This window comes from Prunus persica, chromosome G6 (genome assembly GCF_000346465.2).
Source record: "Prunus persica cultivar Lovell chromosome G6, Prunus_persica_NCBIv2, whole genome shotgun sequence".
NCBI lineage: Eukaryota > Viridiplantae > Streptophyta > Magnoliopsida > Rosales > Rosaceae > Prunus > Prunus persica.
In genome coordinates this window covers 910,476-927,669 of record NC_034014.1, presented here as the reverse complement: position 1 = coordinate 927,669, position 17,194 = coordinate 910,476, and the positions used below count along the sequence as shown (strand labels likewise).

The 17,194-nt window shown below is 37.5% G+C and overlaps 3 protein-coding genes across 4 annotated transcripts; 1 reads left to right on the top strand and 2 right to left on the bottom strand.

The window, feature by feature from the left end:
- On the top strand, nt 1,885-3,530 carry LOC18771981 (peroxidase A2). The gene is made up of 4 exons (XM_007205377.2): nt 1,885-2,269; nt 2,383-2,574; nt 2,667-2,832; nt 2,940-3,530. The coding sequence occupies exons 1-4, from the start codon at nt 2,018-2,020 to the stop codon at nt 3,392-3,394; spliced, it is 1,065 nt and encodes a 354-aa protein (XP_007205439.1). The 5' UTR covers nt 1,885-2,017; the 3' UTR covers nt 3,395-3,530.
- Nucleotides 4,257-8,328, bottom strand: LOC18772417 (protein trichome birefringence-like 4). Its single transcript, XM_007207627.2, has 5 exons — nt 6,804-8,328; nt 6,422-6,614; nt 6,103-6,296; nt 5,861-6,019; nt 4,257-5,767 (listed from the first exon to the last, which is right to left on the bottom strand). Exons 1-5 carry the CDS (start codon nt 7,721-7,723, stop codon nt 5,389-5,391), a joined length of 1,845 nt encoding a protein of 614 aa, XP_007207689.2. The 5' UTR covers nt 7,724-8,328; the 3' UTR covers nt 4,257-5,388.
- On the bottom strand, nt 8,672-13,520 carry LOC18774578 (formate--tetrahydrofolate ligase). 2 transcript variants are annotated; one of them, XM_007207070.2, is made up of 6 exons: nt 13,435-13,520; nt 12,456-12,889; nt 12,190-12,339; nt 10,264-11,439; nt 9,456-9,602; nt 8,672-9,167 (listed from the first exon to the last, which is right to left on the bottom strand). In XM_007207070.2, exons 2-6 carry the CDS (start codon nt 12,765-12,767, stop codon nt 8,892-8,894), a joined length of 2,061 nt encoding a protein of 686 aa, XP_007207132.2. In that variant the 5' UTR covers nt 12,768-12,889; nt 13,435-13,520; the 3' UTR covers nt 8,672-8,891. The 2 variants fall into 2 exon arrangements, with proteins under 2 accessions (XP_007207132.2, XP_020421628.1); XM_020566039.1 differs by lacking the exons at nt 12,456-12,889; nt 13,435-13,520 and adding an exon at nt 11,610-11,650 and having other exon boundaries at nt 12,190-12,261.

Here is a 17,194-nt window from a genome sequence, read left to right as displayed (position 1 = left end):
ATATATATTTCCTATTTTCAATTCTGCCTTTCTTTATCTTTTGCCTTGTTTTCAGCACCCGCGTGCCCATAATTTTCTTTGGGTGTTTTCCTTTAACCAAACACAACAAACTAATAAAGGACCTTTACTAGCTAGTGCTGCGCCCTTTTTTAATCTCAATCCTTATCCATTTAATTATATACGGGGAGAGAGAGAGAGAGAGAGAGAGAGAGAGAGTGTTAAGAAAAGCCATGCCCTCCATTATTCTTGCCTTACTCTTAACCCCATCTTCCTTGTGCTGTACCTTGTTGAGCAACTATATATATAAAAGGACGGTCCTGCAGTGCAGCATTTCATGCGTATCCTTCCATATTATTCCAACTTTGCTTCAATTGGACAAATATTACCTACTAACTTTGTTTGTTTTGTTTTATTTGATCAATTTCTACTATCTCAGAGACAAATCTGGAGGCAAGGGCAACAGTAACATCTGGCTGGCTGGCTACAGGAAGAAATGGATTTGAGGAAAACACGACATGGGGGTCTCAGATTTCCTTCACTTCCACGTATATTCAATTGGCAAACTTTCTTTTTCAAACAGTTGATTTCTTCTTATTTTTTCCAATGTCATCTCATTTTTTAGGCTTTTTTTTTTTTTTTTTTTTCATTTTTCTTAACCCGGTCTGGTTGGTTCCTATTCCTAAAGTCAAATGGGTTTGACTTTAAAAAATAACGTCTGCTTCTTCTTTTTTTCTTTTCTTTTTTTGTTGCTGGAATAAATAAAATCTGCATATTTTCCGAGAGGTTGCCGCGTGCATACATGCAATTGAAAATTCCAAAATTCCCTTTCAACCTATAATGATTTCGAATAAACCAGAAAGTTAAATCCAAATTATTATTTTTTCCAAAAGGAACATGAATGTCTTATCGATGCCTAATTATGTGGACTTCCTTACAATATTATATTTGCACTAATCCTAATTGAACAACTGGTTATCTACTAAACCTTTAATTAAGATCTTGAGAGATTTTGTGGCTACTTTCCCTAGCCTATGATTTTGAACTCCATAGTTTTAAACCAGTACAATCTCATATTAATTATGGAAAACTAAACCAGAGTAGTAGGTTTAAATTTCTAGAGATATTATAATTAAGGATCAATTACAGTAAATTCCCCCAAATTATGAGGTTCATTACAAACTCATACCCAATCTTTAAAAACTTATTTGACCGATACCACAATTTATAAAAACCCTACAAATGACACTTTGTTACCCAATCTGTTTATAGATTTGTTAAATGTTGATGTTGCCAATGTAAATCACATTTTTAAAGCTGATTCGAACTCCACATAGAAAAAAACAATTAAAAAATTGTAAGATTAAGAACTTTGTTTCGGTGCTTTCCTTTGTAATAATATATATAAGAAACTTCTGGCAAAGGAAGACGTGTACCTATTTCTCATAAATTAATGCTTGTTGTCCTCGATCGATGTGTTTGTCCTGTGGACTAGTAGTCTGTTGATCACAGGTTGCAGTTCTTCCTTAATACGGACGGTCATGATCGTACGTACATATAACATCATCGTTGTTCAGTTGCTCGACTTTATGATACAAATGCTGTGTCTGTTCTTGATTTTATGATACAATATACTCATATATATCAAAGTTATAAGCATGCAGTTAACACATGAAAAGAAAGTTAAATATTAATTAATTACCACCATTTTGACAAATTAATTCATATGTCGACAGTCAATGTCATCATCTTATTGTGGGATAAAAAACTTCCATGATTAGCTATAAGATGGCACAGTGGCATCAAAGTTTCTCTCATTCAGCTAAGATGTCACTTTTCTTCCTTCCAGATGGTCAAAAGTTAAAAGCTAATTAAGGTGTTTCTCATTTTCAATCTGCTGGGCACGGTTAGTACAATCTCACTGTTTCTCACGCTAGCTAGCCTATATATAGATCATACAACTACTAGTGCCTCTCTCATATTGATTAACATAAGAGATCATTCGATATCGATATCGAAAATGCCATCTTCTTCTTCTTCTTCTCCAAATAATTACAGTACTAAAATATTGGCAAGTATTTTGTTTGCCATATTATTAATCTTGTGTGCAGGTGCAGGATATGGTGAGGCCCAGCTGAGCCCTACGTTTTACGATAAAGACTGCCCAAATGCCACAAGTATTGTGCGTGCTGTCATTGAAGAGGCTTTGCAGACAGATCTCCGTATTGCTGCCAGCCTCACCAGGCTTTTCTTCCATGACTGCTTCGTCAACGTACATATACATATACTTTATTACATTATACATGCATATGCACGCATATCTATATGCATCAAAAATCCTCTTACGTACATATATATGGCCTGATATAATCTATTTAATTTCAGGGTTGTGATGGATCAATCTTGTTGGACAACAGTAGTACCATAGACAGCGAGAAAGGAGCATTGCCAAATAACAACTCAGCCAGAGGATTTGATGTTGTGGACAACATCAAGACTGCTTTGGAGACTGCTTGCCCCGGCATTGTTTCCTGTGCTGATATTCTCGCCATTTCTGCTGAAGAATCTGTTTCTTTGGTACATATATATATGTCAACAACAATACATACATATATATATATATATATATATATACCGATCTCTTCTTGAAATTAATTTTATGGTTGCAGTCTGGAGGCCCCTCATGGACAGTTCTATTAGGAAGAAGGGATAGCACAACAGCGAATCGCACGGCTGCCAACGAAGCCCTTCCAGCTCCCTCTTTCACCCTTGACGAACTCAAGGCCAGCTTCGCAGCTGTTGGCCTCGACACCACTGATCTGGTTGCACTATCCGGTAAGTAAGGAAGGAAAGAAAAAAAAAATGGACATATTAATATACGTACGTGTGTGTGTGTCTATGTTGCTCTTTAGTGACAACATTTGACATGCATAACATAACAGGTGCTCACACATTTGGGCGTGCTCAATGTCAATTTTTCTCCGACCGATTGTATGCCTTCAACAGCACAGGCAGTCCTGATCCAACCTTAAACTCAACCTACTTAGAAACACTGAGTGCGTTATGCCCGCAGTCCGGGAATGGGAGTGTGCTAGCCGATCTCGACCCTTCAACTCCTGATGGTTTCGATGCCGATTATTTCTCTAATCTTCAAGTTCATTATGGCCTTCTCCAAAGCGATCAAGAGCTGTTTTCGACCAGCGGGGCTGATACCGTTGACATTATTAACAGCTACAGCGCTAATCAAAGCGCCTTCTTTGAGAGCTTTGTGATATCTATGAATAAAATGGGGAATATAAGCCTCCTGACCGGAACTGATGGAGAGATTCGATTGAACTGCAGTAAGGTTAATGAAGATACATATGGATCATCTGCTACTTTGATAGCTGAGTATTAAGGCTATGAAAATCTAATCAAGCTTAATGCCTGATATGATGATCATGTCTATGACTTCATGTTCGAGCTCATATGACTACGAGCTCATCACTTTCTATGAAAGTTCTTGAATAAAACTATGACATGATTTACAATTATGCTTTTTTTTTCTTCTTCTTCCACTTTTCTATAGAGATGCTTTTGTTTATGTGACTCAGGCACGCACTCAGGATTCAAAAGTAAGGTGGGTTAACTTTTAGGCCAATTTTTCCAATCGAAAAGTTTCACTTGAAAATTTGGCGAGTCTACTTTGTTTTTATTATTTTATAGAATATTTACAAGGATGGAGGTGAGTGAAAAGTCACTGGTGGGGATAGAAGATGCATACACAATACAATATAGTTTGCATACAAGTAGCGGTCAATGGACACGCAGATGTGAGGTTGGAGTCACCTCAGTGGATTCTAAAAAATTTCCCAAGTTTTCGGTTAGACTGGCCTAACTTATGTCTAATGAGATGAGCATATAGTGTGAGGAACACCAGGGAGGCATCAGTAACTGCAATCCTGGTATCTCAAAGGAGATTTTCTCTCCTCCTCTGTTAAATTCTGCTTTCTGTAAACGGATGGATGAGCATCCCTCCTAAAAGGAAGTATGTATGTACTTAACGTATGAGTTACTTTTACAAGTCAAGGTATATACAAAAACCAAAACTCATTCAATCACGCGTGTATGTTGATGAGATTTATGCTCAAATTAAAACGTGTTTTACAATCAATGGCATTCTCATATCTCGTTTCCTTTAATTATGGCAAGCAGAGTGGAGAGTGTCGATAATATTGTCGGAAGCATTTGTAAACTAAAAGCTATAGCTACAAAGGGCGACATAAAAATGATTTGTACATTTCTTCTTTTATTTGTGAAATCGTTATTGTAACAGAAAAATGACATAAAAATACAGAGACTGACATAACAATCAAAGAGCACAATAACAAGTTTGATGAACTGTAATGGTAAGGGGAAGAGATGGCACGCTTTCGTTTGATAAAATTTGGAAAAGATTGGCCTCAGTGAGCATATGAAGAGCCAAATACATTCTCAAGAAAGACCGATAACCTTTCCGGTAGTGGTGTCAATATCAATGTCAAGAAGCAACGCCTAGTCAGGAGAGATTGATGCGCAATTCCTTTTGTCAGTTATAAGACTAATGGGAGGAAGTGACTAACCGCTGCTCTTCCATCATCGGCATGATGGATACAAATAACTGCATCATATGCCCCAGCACCATAGACTTTTGTGTTTGATATATATGCCTGGCCAAAATTCACATAACCGGCCTCAACCAGAGCCACATTCTCAGTTATGCAGGCATTACTACGCGGCTTCCCAGGAACAATTTCCAGCCCACCACCCTGCATTTTCAAGCCCCTTATAGTTGCAACTACAACTGCACAATGTGGTGTTGAACCACTGTACCGGCATTTTATATTCATGAACTTCTCAGTATCAAAACCGGCTTCTGGACCACCAACCCACCTGAACCAACCAGTTTCAGTGCACAATGTTTGCAAAAGAACCAGCAGCATGAACAAGAACTTGAGTCCCTTCAAGAGTCTGCCTTAGAGGGTTGATAGCATCCTTCATTAATTAGCATCATTAATGCACCTCTTGCACCAGGATCATCAACACTTTCTGTTTCCAATCACCATTTGTCCATCTCCGCCAGAGACGTCCGTAAGGGCCAATACTGTCATTATTTCAGTGGCAACCGAAGCATCAAATCATGTTTCCCTCGCCATTCCTTCCTCTTACCCTATCCATCTCCAGCCTTCACCTCTTTCCCACATGTGCAACTTTGCACTAGAGCACATTATCCCACCCCTTGCCCAACTACAACTTTTGTTCTTATCCTTCTTTACTATCTATAAGATCAAGAATACTTGTTGGATTTTCTCCATGTGATGATCTTTCCAAAAAAAAAAAAACGTATACTACTTAATTTTATTTTCTCCACATCTAAAATGGTGTCCTCTGATTTTGTTGTTTCTTCTGTTTATATTGCTTCTGGTTACGTCTAAGGAGTTGAGCATATATAAGCTCGTTCCATGTATCAGGAACACCAGGGAGGCACCAGTGACTGCAATCCTGGATCATAGGTGGTTTTCTCTCCTCCTCGGTTAAATTTGGCTTTCTGTAAATAGACGGATGAGCATCCTTCCGGAAATCAGTCATTGTTGTAATGTTCAGATAGAAGATTGGCGTCTTCATTTTCTTGACTACTGAGTCCAAGATTTTCATGTTCGATGGATATTCACCTCCATATTCTGTAGATTCCATTTTTGTAGTTGGCTTTGTCTCACCGTGACAATGCCCTCCAGAATTCCATTCTCCACCTCTGTGAAAGAGTAAAAAGATTATGAAGATGCAATACATTTGTTAACCAACCATGCGGTTCTGAAAGTCAAAGTACTTCTTGTGTTTAATGTACCTAAAGTGAGAAGGTGAATAGCCCCGGAAGAAAACAGCAGTTTTGTTAGGATTTACATTGGTGTCCACCCATCTTGCCCATGTCGTTAAAGCTTTCTCAAATGCGTCGTCGACATTCAATTCACCATATACATGGCTACCCTCTTGATAGTAACCCTTCCTGCAAGATAATTAAATAATGTAACTTTCCAGCCCAGTTTCCTAACATCAATGACATGGTGTGAAAGGGAGCATGAGTCTTACCCACTGGAAGTTTTCTCATGAGTCCACCAGTGACCTGTGTTAAAGATGAGAACATCTGCATTTTTGTAGTTATCAGAGGATCTCTCAATCAAATCAATGCGAAGTGTTTCCTTTTTCGATCCACTTGGTTCTGGCATCTCCCATTCTTGAACTAGAAATCGCGATTGAAAGAACTCCACTGAACAATTATAATCCTATTGATCCATTCAAGAACAAATACATAGAAACTACTTTAGACTAGCAACACCAAAACAAAGGAAGGAAGAATTCATCAGGCTACAAATTCCAAATGAGAGATGATAGATGATGAACAACATACCTCGAATATAAAAGAGTAAGAACCCTCTGTACGAAATTCTTCCCTACCAGAGACTTCATAAACTTTGCTCTTATTATCCACTGAATTTCTAAGAATACAAAGCAAAGACTCCCACATATTCCTATTGAGAGAATCACCAACAAAAACTAGACGCTTTCCTGTCAATAGTCTCAACATCTTCTTACCATTCAACCTGCACAAGACCAAAACCAACATCACTAAAACAGAACCGACAAGCTTTTCGAAGTTCACTTGCAACATATTAACCAATTAGAACCAAAACCATTCTCGGAAATTACCTCAAATTAGTAGTCAAAGCAAATAAAATATAGCAGAAACAAAGCACAATTAAACTAGAAGTGAAAACAGTTCTGCAAATTACCTTGGGATATTGCAACGTTTGGGTTGCCATCTATACCTCTCGTAACCATTATCAGGCCTACCGTTAAGAAAACAATTGAAAGGCTCATCTATAAGAGGGCAAGACCCCGGAGCATAAAGTGGGTACCAATTATCTCTCACCCAACTTCCATCAAATATGTCACAAGCATTCATCAACTCAGACTTCAATTCAGTTTGTTTGCCTTGCTTCTTAGACGAGGCCTTTTTGCCATCAATTTTTTTTTTCGAACCATGTTTTCCATTGGAGTCTTTAGAAGAAGAATGAGAACGCACTTTAGAATCTTTAGACTTCTTTGTGTCCTTTCTTTCCTTGGAGCCCTCCACTTTCCCGGAAAATTCGATTTCGGTGTTGCTGGAAGTCTGATTGGCGGATTCTGAGAACAAGGAAAGAATTGGGTTGGATGATTGAGCATCCTCATTATTATTTCCCTTCAAGCTTTCATTTTTCACCTCACCAACCTTCAAACTTGCAATCTCATCCAAATGTGGTGAAGAATCAGGTTTCTGGGCAAAAGGGTCAACTTTCCGGGAAAGCTCCAAATGGGCATTTGGGTTCTGAGGAGAAGAGTAGAAGGAGGCATGCAGGATGCTCTTGAAGCGCAGAGGAAGAGGGTTGAAAACCAAGAAGAAAGTGCAGGCAATGAAGGCGAATGTGAATGCATAAGTAAATGCCATGGATTTTCTTTTGCTGACCAAGATCGAAAGCAGAGAAAAGTTGCTGGGGTCTATTTTTGTGGGCGATGAGTGCCTTGTTGAAGGTGGGCTTGTATTGCTCATGGCCGCCGTGGAATCTGTGATATGCGCAACTGAGGGCCGAGGAGAGACAATTGTCATCGACTCGGCTATTAACCTTGTGTGTAATTGGTGCCTTGTTGGATTGGATTGAGGAGAATCCGCCATTGTTATATAACTTGGTGTTTTTGTTGCTTCTGTAACTCAACAATAAAAACTAACTGAGGACAGGGAAGAAGTGTCTGATGTGAGTCTGCTTTATGACAACCCTGACTTGCCTGAAAAAGGGAGAAAGAGATGGTAGAGAAGACACAACGGAGTTTTGGGTTTGGTTGATTTCAATTGTCGTGAGAATTCATGCCACTTTTCTGTTAAGTTGTGGTTAATTAGTTAACCTAGTTCAAGACATTTGCTATTTTTGGAGATAATCTGGCAAGTGAGATTCTGTTTTGTTTGCTTGTTTTTTATTTTCTGTTTTTTCAGTTGCTCGTTGGAAGATCAACTGTTTCTTTTTGTCTTCTGTTTTTGCCCTTTTTATTTATTGGGAAGATGCTAAATCCACCACATTTTTGGACTACATTAATTAACTACAAGATGCAATCAATTATGACGTGTAATTGGTGCTATTTTTAACTTTATAATTTGGATTATCAGATGCATCTAATAAAATCAAAAAATAATTTTATAATTATTATTCATCATAATCCTCTTGCCTATTTTCTGATATAAACACATGCATGATTTAATTTGCTAAACAGAGCATCCACAATGGACTTCCTAAACCACCTCCTTAGACAAATTTTAAGGAGGAATTGTAAAAATGCAACTCCAACCATGCTCTCTATCCACCTCCTAAAATAGGGAGTTTTCTAGGATCTCCTAAATCTGAGGAGAAAGAAAGGATTCCTAATGGCTCCCTATAATAGCTTCTTATATTTTTAATAGAGATGGACCAATCAAAAAAGAGTTATAACATTTATGACTCTCCAAATTAGGGAGTATAGTTGGAGTTGAAATTTTTAGAAAGCTCCTAAAATAGCTTCTTATATTTTAAGCTAAATTTTAGCTAAGAAATAGAGAGCATCATTGTGGATGCTCTGATGTAAACACCAAATGTGTACAGAAACAACTCTTATAATAGAATAAATTATTCATCGGGTTAAAAAACACAATAAGCTAGTTATCAACTTCAGAGATTTCTTTATTTGTGAAATCGCTATCTAGTAATACAGAAAACTGGCTCAAGATGCGAAAAAACACAATTTCAGAAGTTTGAAGAACTGTATTGGTAAGGTTGCCTCTGTGAGCATAGCGAGAGCCGAATGCAGAATGACATTCAAGAAAGACCAATGACCCTTCCGGTGGTGGTGTCAAGATCAATGTCATAGAAGCAAGGACGAGTCGGAAGACCCGGCATTGTACTCATTGTTCCCACCAAAGGATATATAAATCCGGCTCCAATGCTAGCCCTTACATCCCTTATTGGTAAGACAAATCCGGTGGGGGCTCCTTTCTCAGAAGCATTATGTGAGAATGAATACTGGGTTTTTGCCATGCATATTGGCAGACCAGAAAACCCCTGCTTGCTGTACATCTCAATCTGTTTTTCAGCCTACTCACACAAATGAAGAAAACTCATATCAATAAGCACGTCCAGTACACTTCTATTACAAGAGTTTTTCTTCAGTGATGCCAAGAATAAAATGAAAGGAGAAATGAGAAAGTATGTCTACCCTCTCTAGAAGAATCAAGTTCTGTTTGCAGCACAATACGTAGTTTTTTTTAAAATGAGAAAAACAAGACAAATAGTTGCATTCGTTGGTAATTTGTCTATCAATGAATCAAAATTAAATTAACTCCAGATATTGAACTTCAAGGATCTCACAACAGATGAGCTTACCTGCTCTGAGTATTCAACACCGCTTGCACCATATGACCTGGCTATTGCCTCTATCTTCTCTTTAATACTAAAATCCAAAGGATACAGAAACTTCAATGGTTGTGTAACATTCTCACAGGCTCTTTGGACTGCAATCCCTAGATCTACCTGAACATCACAATAAACTTCATCAACTATGCAGACCATTTATGGCAGTCTAGAGAAATACAAGGAGCAAGTTATACATGCAGTTTCCTGGACCAATGGAAGCTCCGGCCTTCAACGGATGCAGACATTGGTAGATTTTCTAATTTTCTTGATATTTATTTCTTTGCTATAGTTGAAGGTATTTTTCATTCTAAGATGTGCCTATTGTCAGAAATGTAATGATTCGAAAGGAAGTGAGAGAAAGCAACAACACAAGCATAGTTGAATACAGTTAAAATCACAATTCAAGAAAAAGAAAAAGAAAAAAGACATTGAAGCCTAAGCACACGATGGAATATCTTTGAAGAACTATGATTCATCATACGCTGTCAAGAGTACTATTAGGCTCCAACAGCACGTAAAAGAAAGAAGAAGTGAAAGTCTAAACTTGGTTTATCCTGGGAGTAAAACTGGGATTGCAAATTGTAGTGGGGTGTCCACTGCAAGCAAGAAGAAAAAGCTTCTGCATCATGCAATAAGGTAATTCTAGAGCTCACAAAATGCTTAGTGTAGATCTTATAATTTTTGTACTCTCTCACATAATTTCTATATGCTTCAAGAGAAAGAAATTGATCTCTTTTAGTCAACAAAAACTAATTAGTTAAAGGGATATATGACTAACCGCTCCTTTTCCACCATGGGCATGGTGAGTACAAATAACTGCATCATATGCCCCAGCAGCCAATGCTGAATTTCTAACTGCATTTAGTTCTGCTTCACTGTCAGTCGAGAACTTGTTCACAGCAACAACAACATTCACACCATAGGCTTTAGTGTTCGAAATATGCTTGGCCAAATTTATACAGCCTGCCTCAACCAAAGCCACATTCTCAGTTACATAGGCATTGTTAAGAGGCTTCCCAGCAACAACATCCGGCCCACCACCATGCATTTTCAATGCCCTTATGGTTGCAACTATAATTGCACACTGTGGTGTTAAACCACTATACCGGCATTTTATATTCATGAACTTCTCAGTACCAATATCAGCACCAAAACCAGCTTCTGTGACTACAAACCCACCTGGTCCCACCAGTTTCAGTGCAATCTTATCAGCCACAATAGAGGAATTCCCATGCGCGATGTTTGCAAAAGGACCAGCATGAACAAGAACCGGGGTCCCCTCAAGAGTCTGCATTAATGTAGGGTTAATAGCATCCTTCATCAAAACAGTTAATGCACCTCCTACGCCAAGATCATCAGCAGTTACAGGGTCACCAGCCTTGCTGTTTCCAATCACCATTTTCCCAAGCCTCTCCCTCATATCTGCTAGAGATGTTGTAAGGGCCAAAACTGCCATTATTTCACTGGCAACTGAAATATCAAATGCTGTTTCTCTCACCATCCCTTTCTCATCAGGGCCTTGGCCGATTGTAATCTTCCTCAAGAACCGGTCATTTATGTCCATTACTCTTCTCCATGTGATAGAATCTGGGTCAATATCAAGCCTAGCAAATTTCTTAACTTCTTCTGGGGTAAGATCCTCAGGACTGGTCTTGGAGATGCCAAGCTTCGTCAGACGTCTAAACATGATGTCATTAAAGCTCCGTTTCCCTTCTTTGTTTGGTGGGCATAACCGGTTCATTAGCGCCTTATCTGATTGGGTTGCCTCATGGAAAATCCGAGTATCAATGGCAGCAGCCAGAAGATTGTTTGCAGCTGTAATTGCATGAATATCTCCTGTTAGGTGAAGATTAAACTCATCCATTGGGATCACTTGACTGTAACCACCACCTGCTGCACCCCCTTTAATTCCAAAAGTTGGTCCTTGTGATGGTTGACGAAGGCAAGTAACAACCTAATATCATAAAATAAAAGGGGAGAATAGGTGATCAGGACCATACTATCTACTTCTGATATATAACTGCCAATTTTAAAAGTTTTCTATCCAAGAAATTGTCATAACAAAAATATAAAATTCCATTAGCATTGAGAAGCAGTACTAAGGAAAGCTGGAAAAGTCTCTACCTTTGGCAGGACCTGCTTTGTTTTTAAGTCTTTCATACAAACTGCAATATTACAAGAAAACTTAAAAACAAAGGAGATAAATACAAGGCATGCTTGAAATACTTTGCTTTACATTTTGAATAAGACAAGATGGAATAAATGAACTGATTTCTTATCTTATCTACAGGATTCTCTTTCGTCATAAAACACACTCTATCTCTTCAGATGCAGAGTAAACAGGATTAGTATGCAGAGAAAAATCAAAAATCAGCAGATAAACTTGCGTATGCATCTTGTTATTAATGCTTGACAGTCTAATACGCAGTGGCGTTTTTGCTCACCAATTAAACACTCCAAACTCAGCATTAACATTTAAACTCAGTTTCTTGATAAGAAAAACAAAAGCAGCCCCAAGTATAATCAATAACAAACAGCAAGTAATCAGTTTAAGAATTGCTGATTCCAATTTTTTTTGTTCTTCTTTTGATAAGCCAATTCCTAGAAATGAAAATATGGACAGAGCATTAGATTGTTGTATCTTAACAAATCCAAAATATAAAACAAATTTTCTATCAAAAACCAAAAAGGGAAAAAATTTCACCTTCTTATCCTGAAAAGCACCCAAAGCTTGACAGAGTCCAACAGTAGTGGTAGACTTGCCTTCTCCGAGAGGGGTAGGTGTAATTCCTCCAACCACAACATAATACCCATCATCAGATCCTTTCAGCTCATCAATCACAGACAAAAGAACCTATAAATACACCCAACCCAATACGCACAAATTATATGCCCACCCAATGACCAAGTAAGAGAAAACAAATCAAAAGGTAATTACATATCAATTAAGCAAATGAATGAAATGGGCACCTTGGCCTTGTATTTTCCATAAAGATCATAGTGCTTGGGACTGAGATTGAGGTCCTTGGCAATCTCAGAGATGTGGAAAGGCTCGACAGAATTGGCAATGTCTATGTCTGCTGGGACCGGAGACGCCACCTGCAGCTGCCTCACCGTCTTTAACGAGGACGAAGAACTCATTTTGGGCTCCGAGAAGAAGATGTCAAATCTTTTGGCTTCGTTTTTTCTGGGTGTGATCTCTTTTATTTGGTTTCTCTTGGCGCTGGTATCGGTTGACTCGTTGAAGATGATGAAGTGGAGAGGTGGAGTTTTGAGGAACATTGATTTGAGTGCGCGTTTTAATACTTAATTCTTATCCTGCGGGTCCAGGATTCTGAGCTTGCTGGGCCAAATGGTTGGTGAACCGGATAATGTCACATGTGGTATTGTATCTGTGATGAAATCTGAGCCGTTGGATTAGAATTTCAGAGGATTGGATGTGTGGGGCCCACCTTATATTGTCATACATGCGTAGACAAATACCTTATTTATGTACAATACAATCAATTCAAGTTCAAACAAGTTTCTCCTCAACAAAGACTAAGGTCTTTCCAACTCTGTTTTGTAGTGGTATTTGTCACGTGACCGGGCTATCTTAGGATCATCTCGACTAAGATAAAACAGTTAGGGATAATAAACACAATTAAATCCATTTCTCAAATCACGAGCATGCTCAAATTATCGAGTGAAACAATGGCGGAGAGTTACCCCAACACCACTATTTATATACTGACACTGCATGATGACCAAACAATACACTGCAAATCAGGCAATATGTGTAACACATTCGGCGAAATTCAATAGACAATAGTATATGGAAAGAAGCCAAAACCAGCAACTTGGGAAACAAGATTAAATGAATTAATGTTATTGCTAACAAGAGTTAAACAAGTGAGAATGTGATTTCAAAGATTAAATTGAAAGAGTCTGAACAAATTACAAGGCTCACCAGATCAATGAGAGGCGTTTGGACCAACCAAATGCTTGGTGTTATGATCTGATTGTAAGAATTAAGAACCACCACAAGAATGCAAGAGAAAATGAAATGTGGGCAAGAATTGTAAGAGTTCAAGGAAGAAGATGAGGGAATGTGAGGGAAAGGGCATGCACTTGATGAACAAGTGGCAACCTGAAACATTGCCATTTAGGCCCAAATGTACATGTGTTGTCGTTGAGGGTAGAGAAATTGGTAGCTTAGGAAAAGGAAAGGTGCATGCATATTAGACACACACATATATATAGAGAGAGAAAGATGTTCAACATATTAAATCAATACCCAACCGCATTTCATTGAAATATTCTTGAGTGTAAATGTTACACCGAAGAATTTCTCGACTACCAAGTGAATGAAAATAATTAATCAATAGCGCTACATGTCACATTATATTGAAAAATTCTTGAATGCGAAGATAATTAAGCGCACAAGCCATATAAACTGCATTCATAATTCTCCCGACAAACGGGGCATGAAAGCTGACAAGTGAGCCAAAGATTAGTGCAGGTCAAATGGAAGGTGTGGTTGCATGAAGGCACAACGCGGCAGCAGTCACCAGTCACCAAATCTTCAAAGCAAATATCACACCGCTTCTGCTGGCTACTGTTTTTTCTGTAAATTGTGGGCTTGGAGGCAACAAGAAGACGAACAAGTGAAGCAATTAGCAGAAGGAGAAGTAGGGTTCCATTTATGGGAAAGTTTGGTAATTGCTTCCATTCATGCCTTGATCATTTCTCTTGATTTTCTTTCATGTAATTGTACTATTATTTTTTTATCTTAAAATTAAAGTATCCTTTTTTTGTGAGGTAAAGTTAGCAATTTCGGATATTGATCATAAAATTAAAATTAAAGTATCTTAACCCCAGGTGTATTCTCACCACTCCTTTTAAAAGTTGACACATGTCCATGAGTTTAACTATAGTTAATTCTTTATTTTTTATTTATTTGATAACATTATTATGAGAGAGAAACAATACTTCAATAAGATTTTTCCTGATTTACCCTTATTAATATTTGTGTTCCATAAAAATAGGACCCATTATCTGAATTTTCTTTTAATTTTAATTTTTTTAATACAAAAAATTATGAATTTACCATATTATCCTCATTTAATTAATAATTTTAATTCTTAATATTTGCATTAACCAAGGGCATTTTCTGGTATTTTGAATGTTTCACCATTCTCTGCCTTTTGCTTTATATATATAGATTACACAAATAAATAATTGGCAATTGGCTTATGTCCTGTGCTTTAATATGAATATCAATGAAGAACACACCCAGATACTTTGAATCTCAATTGGCTTTAGTTAACTCCTTTTATACATGCCCAAAAATTACACTGCCCTTCAATATATTATTACGTTGCAATTTCTCAATATTCTTGAACCTGTCATATTTCATTCACCCAGCTGGATTACAATTAGGAGATCAATTGTGATCTTTAATTACCATCACATATCTTTTTTTTAGGAAAATTAATGTTTAATTCAATTTCAATTCATGTTCTTTTTTTGTCGGTGGGAATATGTATACTTGAGTGACTAAATTTTTTTAACATTTCACTTTGCTTTGATTAACCCTTTTTTTATATATATATATAAAAAAAGAACAAGCGATTCGGAGAGATTAGCTCCTCATTTTTCTTTGGACTAACCATTAATTAAAACAACATAGCTTAGGGCAGGATATAGACCATTAAAATGCAACGAATTATGTAGAAATGTTTGTATCTCACTTACTTTGAGAGGAAGTTAATCAATCAATAATAGGTTACAAAGTTCTTACCATCAATTTTGGTGGGAAGGTTAATTGGCTCCTGAATGATTGGCTTTACAATTGGTAATTGACATGGAGAGTGGGTAGATTTATTGTTTTAGATTGTTTCGGATGTTGGGGTACTTTTTTTTCTTTGACCGAATTTCTTCCACTGAAGATCTTATAACTACTTGTACTCTAGCATTTGTCCAATGAAATTTCCACTTTTCGATCAAAAACATGTGTATTACATAATGACAAAAAAACAAAAAAAAAGAGAGAGAAATGTGTGTTACATCAATAAAACATATAAACTAGTTAATTAACACAAGTCATATACAGTGGAGATAGGGTTACGACAAAGGGGACAAGTTAGCTGAGAAGTGAGCCAAGGATCAATGCACATCAAATGAAAGGTGTGCTTGCAAGTAGGCAGAACCCGGCAGCAGTCACCGTCGACAAAGTCCTCCATGCAAATAACACATTGCTGCCGGCAACTTCTTCTTCTGGTTATGAATTCACGGCTTCTGTAAATTGTGGGTGGCGGCAGAAGCATCTCCAAGGCTTTTCTTCGAAATGGGTCAACAATGGCAAGGAACAAGGAAACCACTATCATGAAGACAGCTAGGATGCCGATTGGGATTAAACTTGCAAGCCCAACAAAATAACTACTAGAATTTATAATCTCATTTAAAAATTCCCAACAAAACTAGTAGAATACCAAGAGCATTAGAGCATGTACAGCGCCAGGGGTTGGCCCAGGCAAAAGGCAAAAATCAGCCCAAGTCCAGCTCCAGCGCGAGCAATGCAGCCCGGGCAAGCTGCGGGTCCCACGAGCCCGGGCAAGCCCAAGGGAGAAAATCGACTGGGCTCGAGCCCGAGTTCAGCTGACGTCAGCGCAGTAAATTCAAATTTTGTTACCGTTAGCGCGTGTAATACACGCGCCAACGGTAAAAAAATTTGACTGAAGTGCGCTGACGTCGTCGTGACGTCAGCACCAACGGTTACCTGCCACGTGTCGACACCGGGTGGCTCCGATTGGATTTTTTTCAGAAATCCTACGGTTTTTTAAAAAAATCCTAAAAAATTCGAAAAAATTCTGAAATTTTTTTTAAAAAAAACCAAAAATGTATGTATTTTTTCCCTATAAATACCTAACCATTTTATCTACTTTCAACACCAAATCTTCATACAATTTCTTCTCCATACAATATTTTCTACTCTCCACTCACATAATTCATTTTCCACACCAAATCTCCATACAAACTCATCTCCTTCCAATATTTTTTACTCTCTACTCATATTTTCCACTTTCCACACCAATTCCATACAAACTCTTCTCCTTCCAATATTTTTTACTATCCACTCACATTTTTGTACTACTTTCCATTTGTAGAAAATAAACAAATGGCATCTTCTGTTGAAATCGGAGGCTCGTGGTCAACCCAGGAAGATATTGCGTTGTGCGAGTCTTGGGTGAACGTTAGTCATGACTCTATCACAGGCAATGAGATGAAGTTCCATCATATGTGGAGCAAAATTCATGGAGAATTTTGTCAAAGATCAGGTTCCATTCGGACCGAAATGGCTTTGTCTAGTAGATGGAAAATTCTAAACAAAGAGTTAGGGAAATGGAGAAATGCCTTGACAAAAGCAAAGGAGAACATTCGGAGCGGTGCGAATCTTTCTGATGAGGTAAAATATTTTTAATTGCCATTTTAATCAATTTGGGATAACTTTTTTTTATTGCATATTCTTTTTCTTTTTTGTTGCACAATGTTTATTTTATTTTTGTATTTCCTAATTGGCTTTATTTATTTACATAATCAATTTTATTCTTGCATTTCAAAATAGTTTATAATTTCATGCATAATCTTTATTTTTGTTTTTGCATTTTCAATTTGTCTATATTTATTTACATAATCAATTTTATTCTTGCATTTCAAAATAGTTTATA

Bases quoted from the DNA above. Each gene is read 5' to 3' on its own strand.
- LOC18771981 (XM_007205377.2), top strand. From the start codon at position 2,018: ATGCCATCTTCTTCTTCTTCTTCTCCAAATAATTACAGTACTAAAATA. The intron at 2,575-2,666 runs GTACATATATAT...TTATGGTTGCAG, and splicing joins CTGAAGAATCTGTTTCTTTG to TCTGGAGGCCCCTCATGGAC. The intron at 2,833-2,939 runs GTAAGTAAGGAA...ATAACATAACAG, and splicing joins TGATCTGGTTGCACTATCCG to GTGCTCACACATTTGGGCGT.
- LOC18772417 (XM_007207627.2), bottom strand. From the start codon at position 7,723: ATGGCGGATTCTCCTCAATCCAATCCAACAAGGCACCAATTACACACA. The intron at 6,297-6,421 runs GTATGTTGTTCA...ATGGATCAATAG, and splicing joins CTTACTCTTTTATATTCGAG to GATTATAATTGTTCAGTGGA. The intron at 5,768-5,860 runs GTACATTAAACA...ACTCTTTCACAG, and splicing joins TATTCACCTTCTCACTTTAG to AGGTGGAGAATGGAATTCTG.
- LOC18774578 (XM_007207070.2), bottom strand. From the start codon at position 12,767: ATGTTCCTCAAAACTCCACCTCTCCACTTCATCATCTTCAACGAGTCA. The intron at 12,340-12,455 runs GTGCCCATTTCA...GTGTATTTATAG, and splicing joins ATGGAAAATACAAGGCCAAG to GTTCTTTTGTCTGTGATTGA. The intron at 9,168-9,455 runs GTAAGCTCATCT...TTGTGTGAGTAG, and splicing joins GTGTTGAATACTCAGAGCAG to GCTGAAAAACAGATTGAGAT.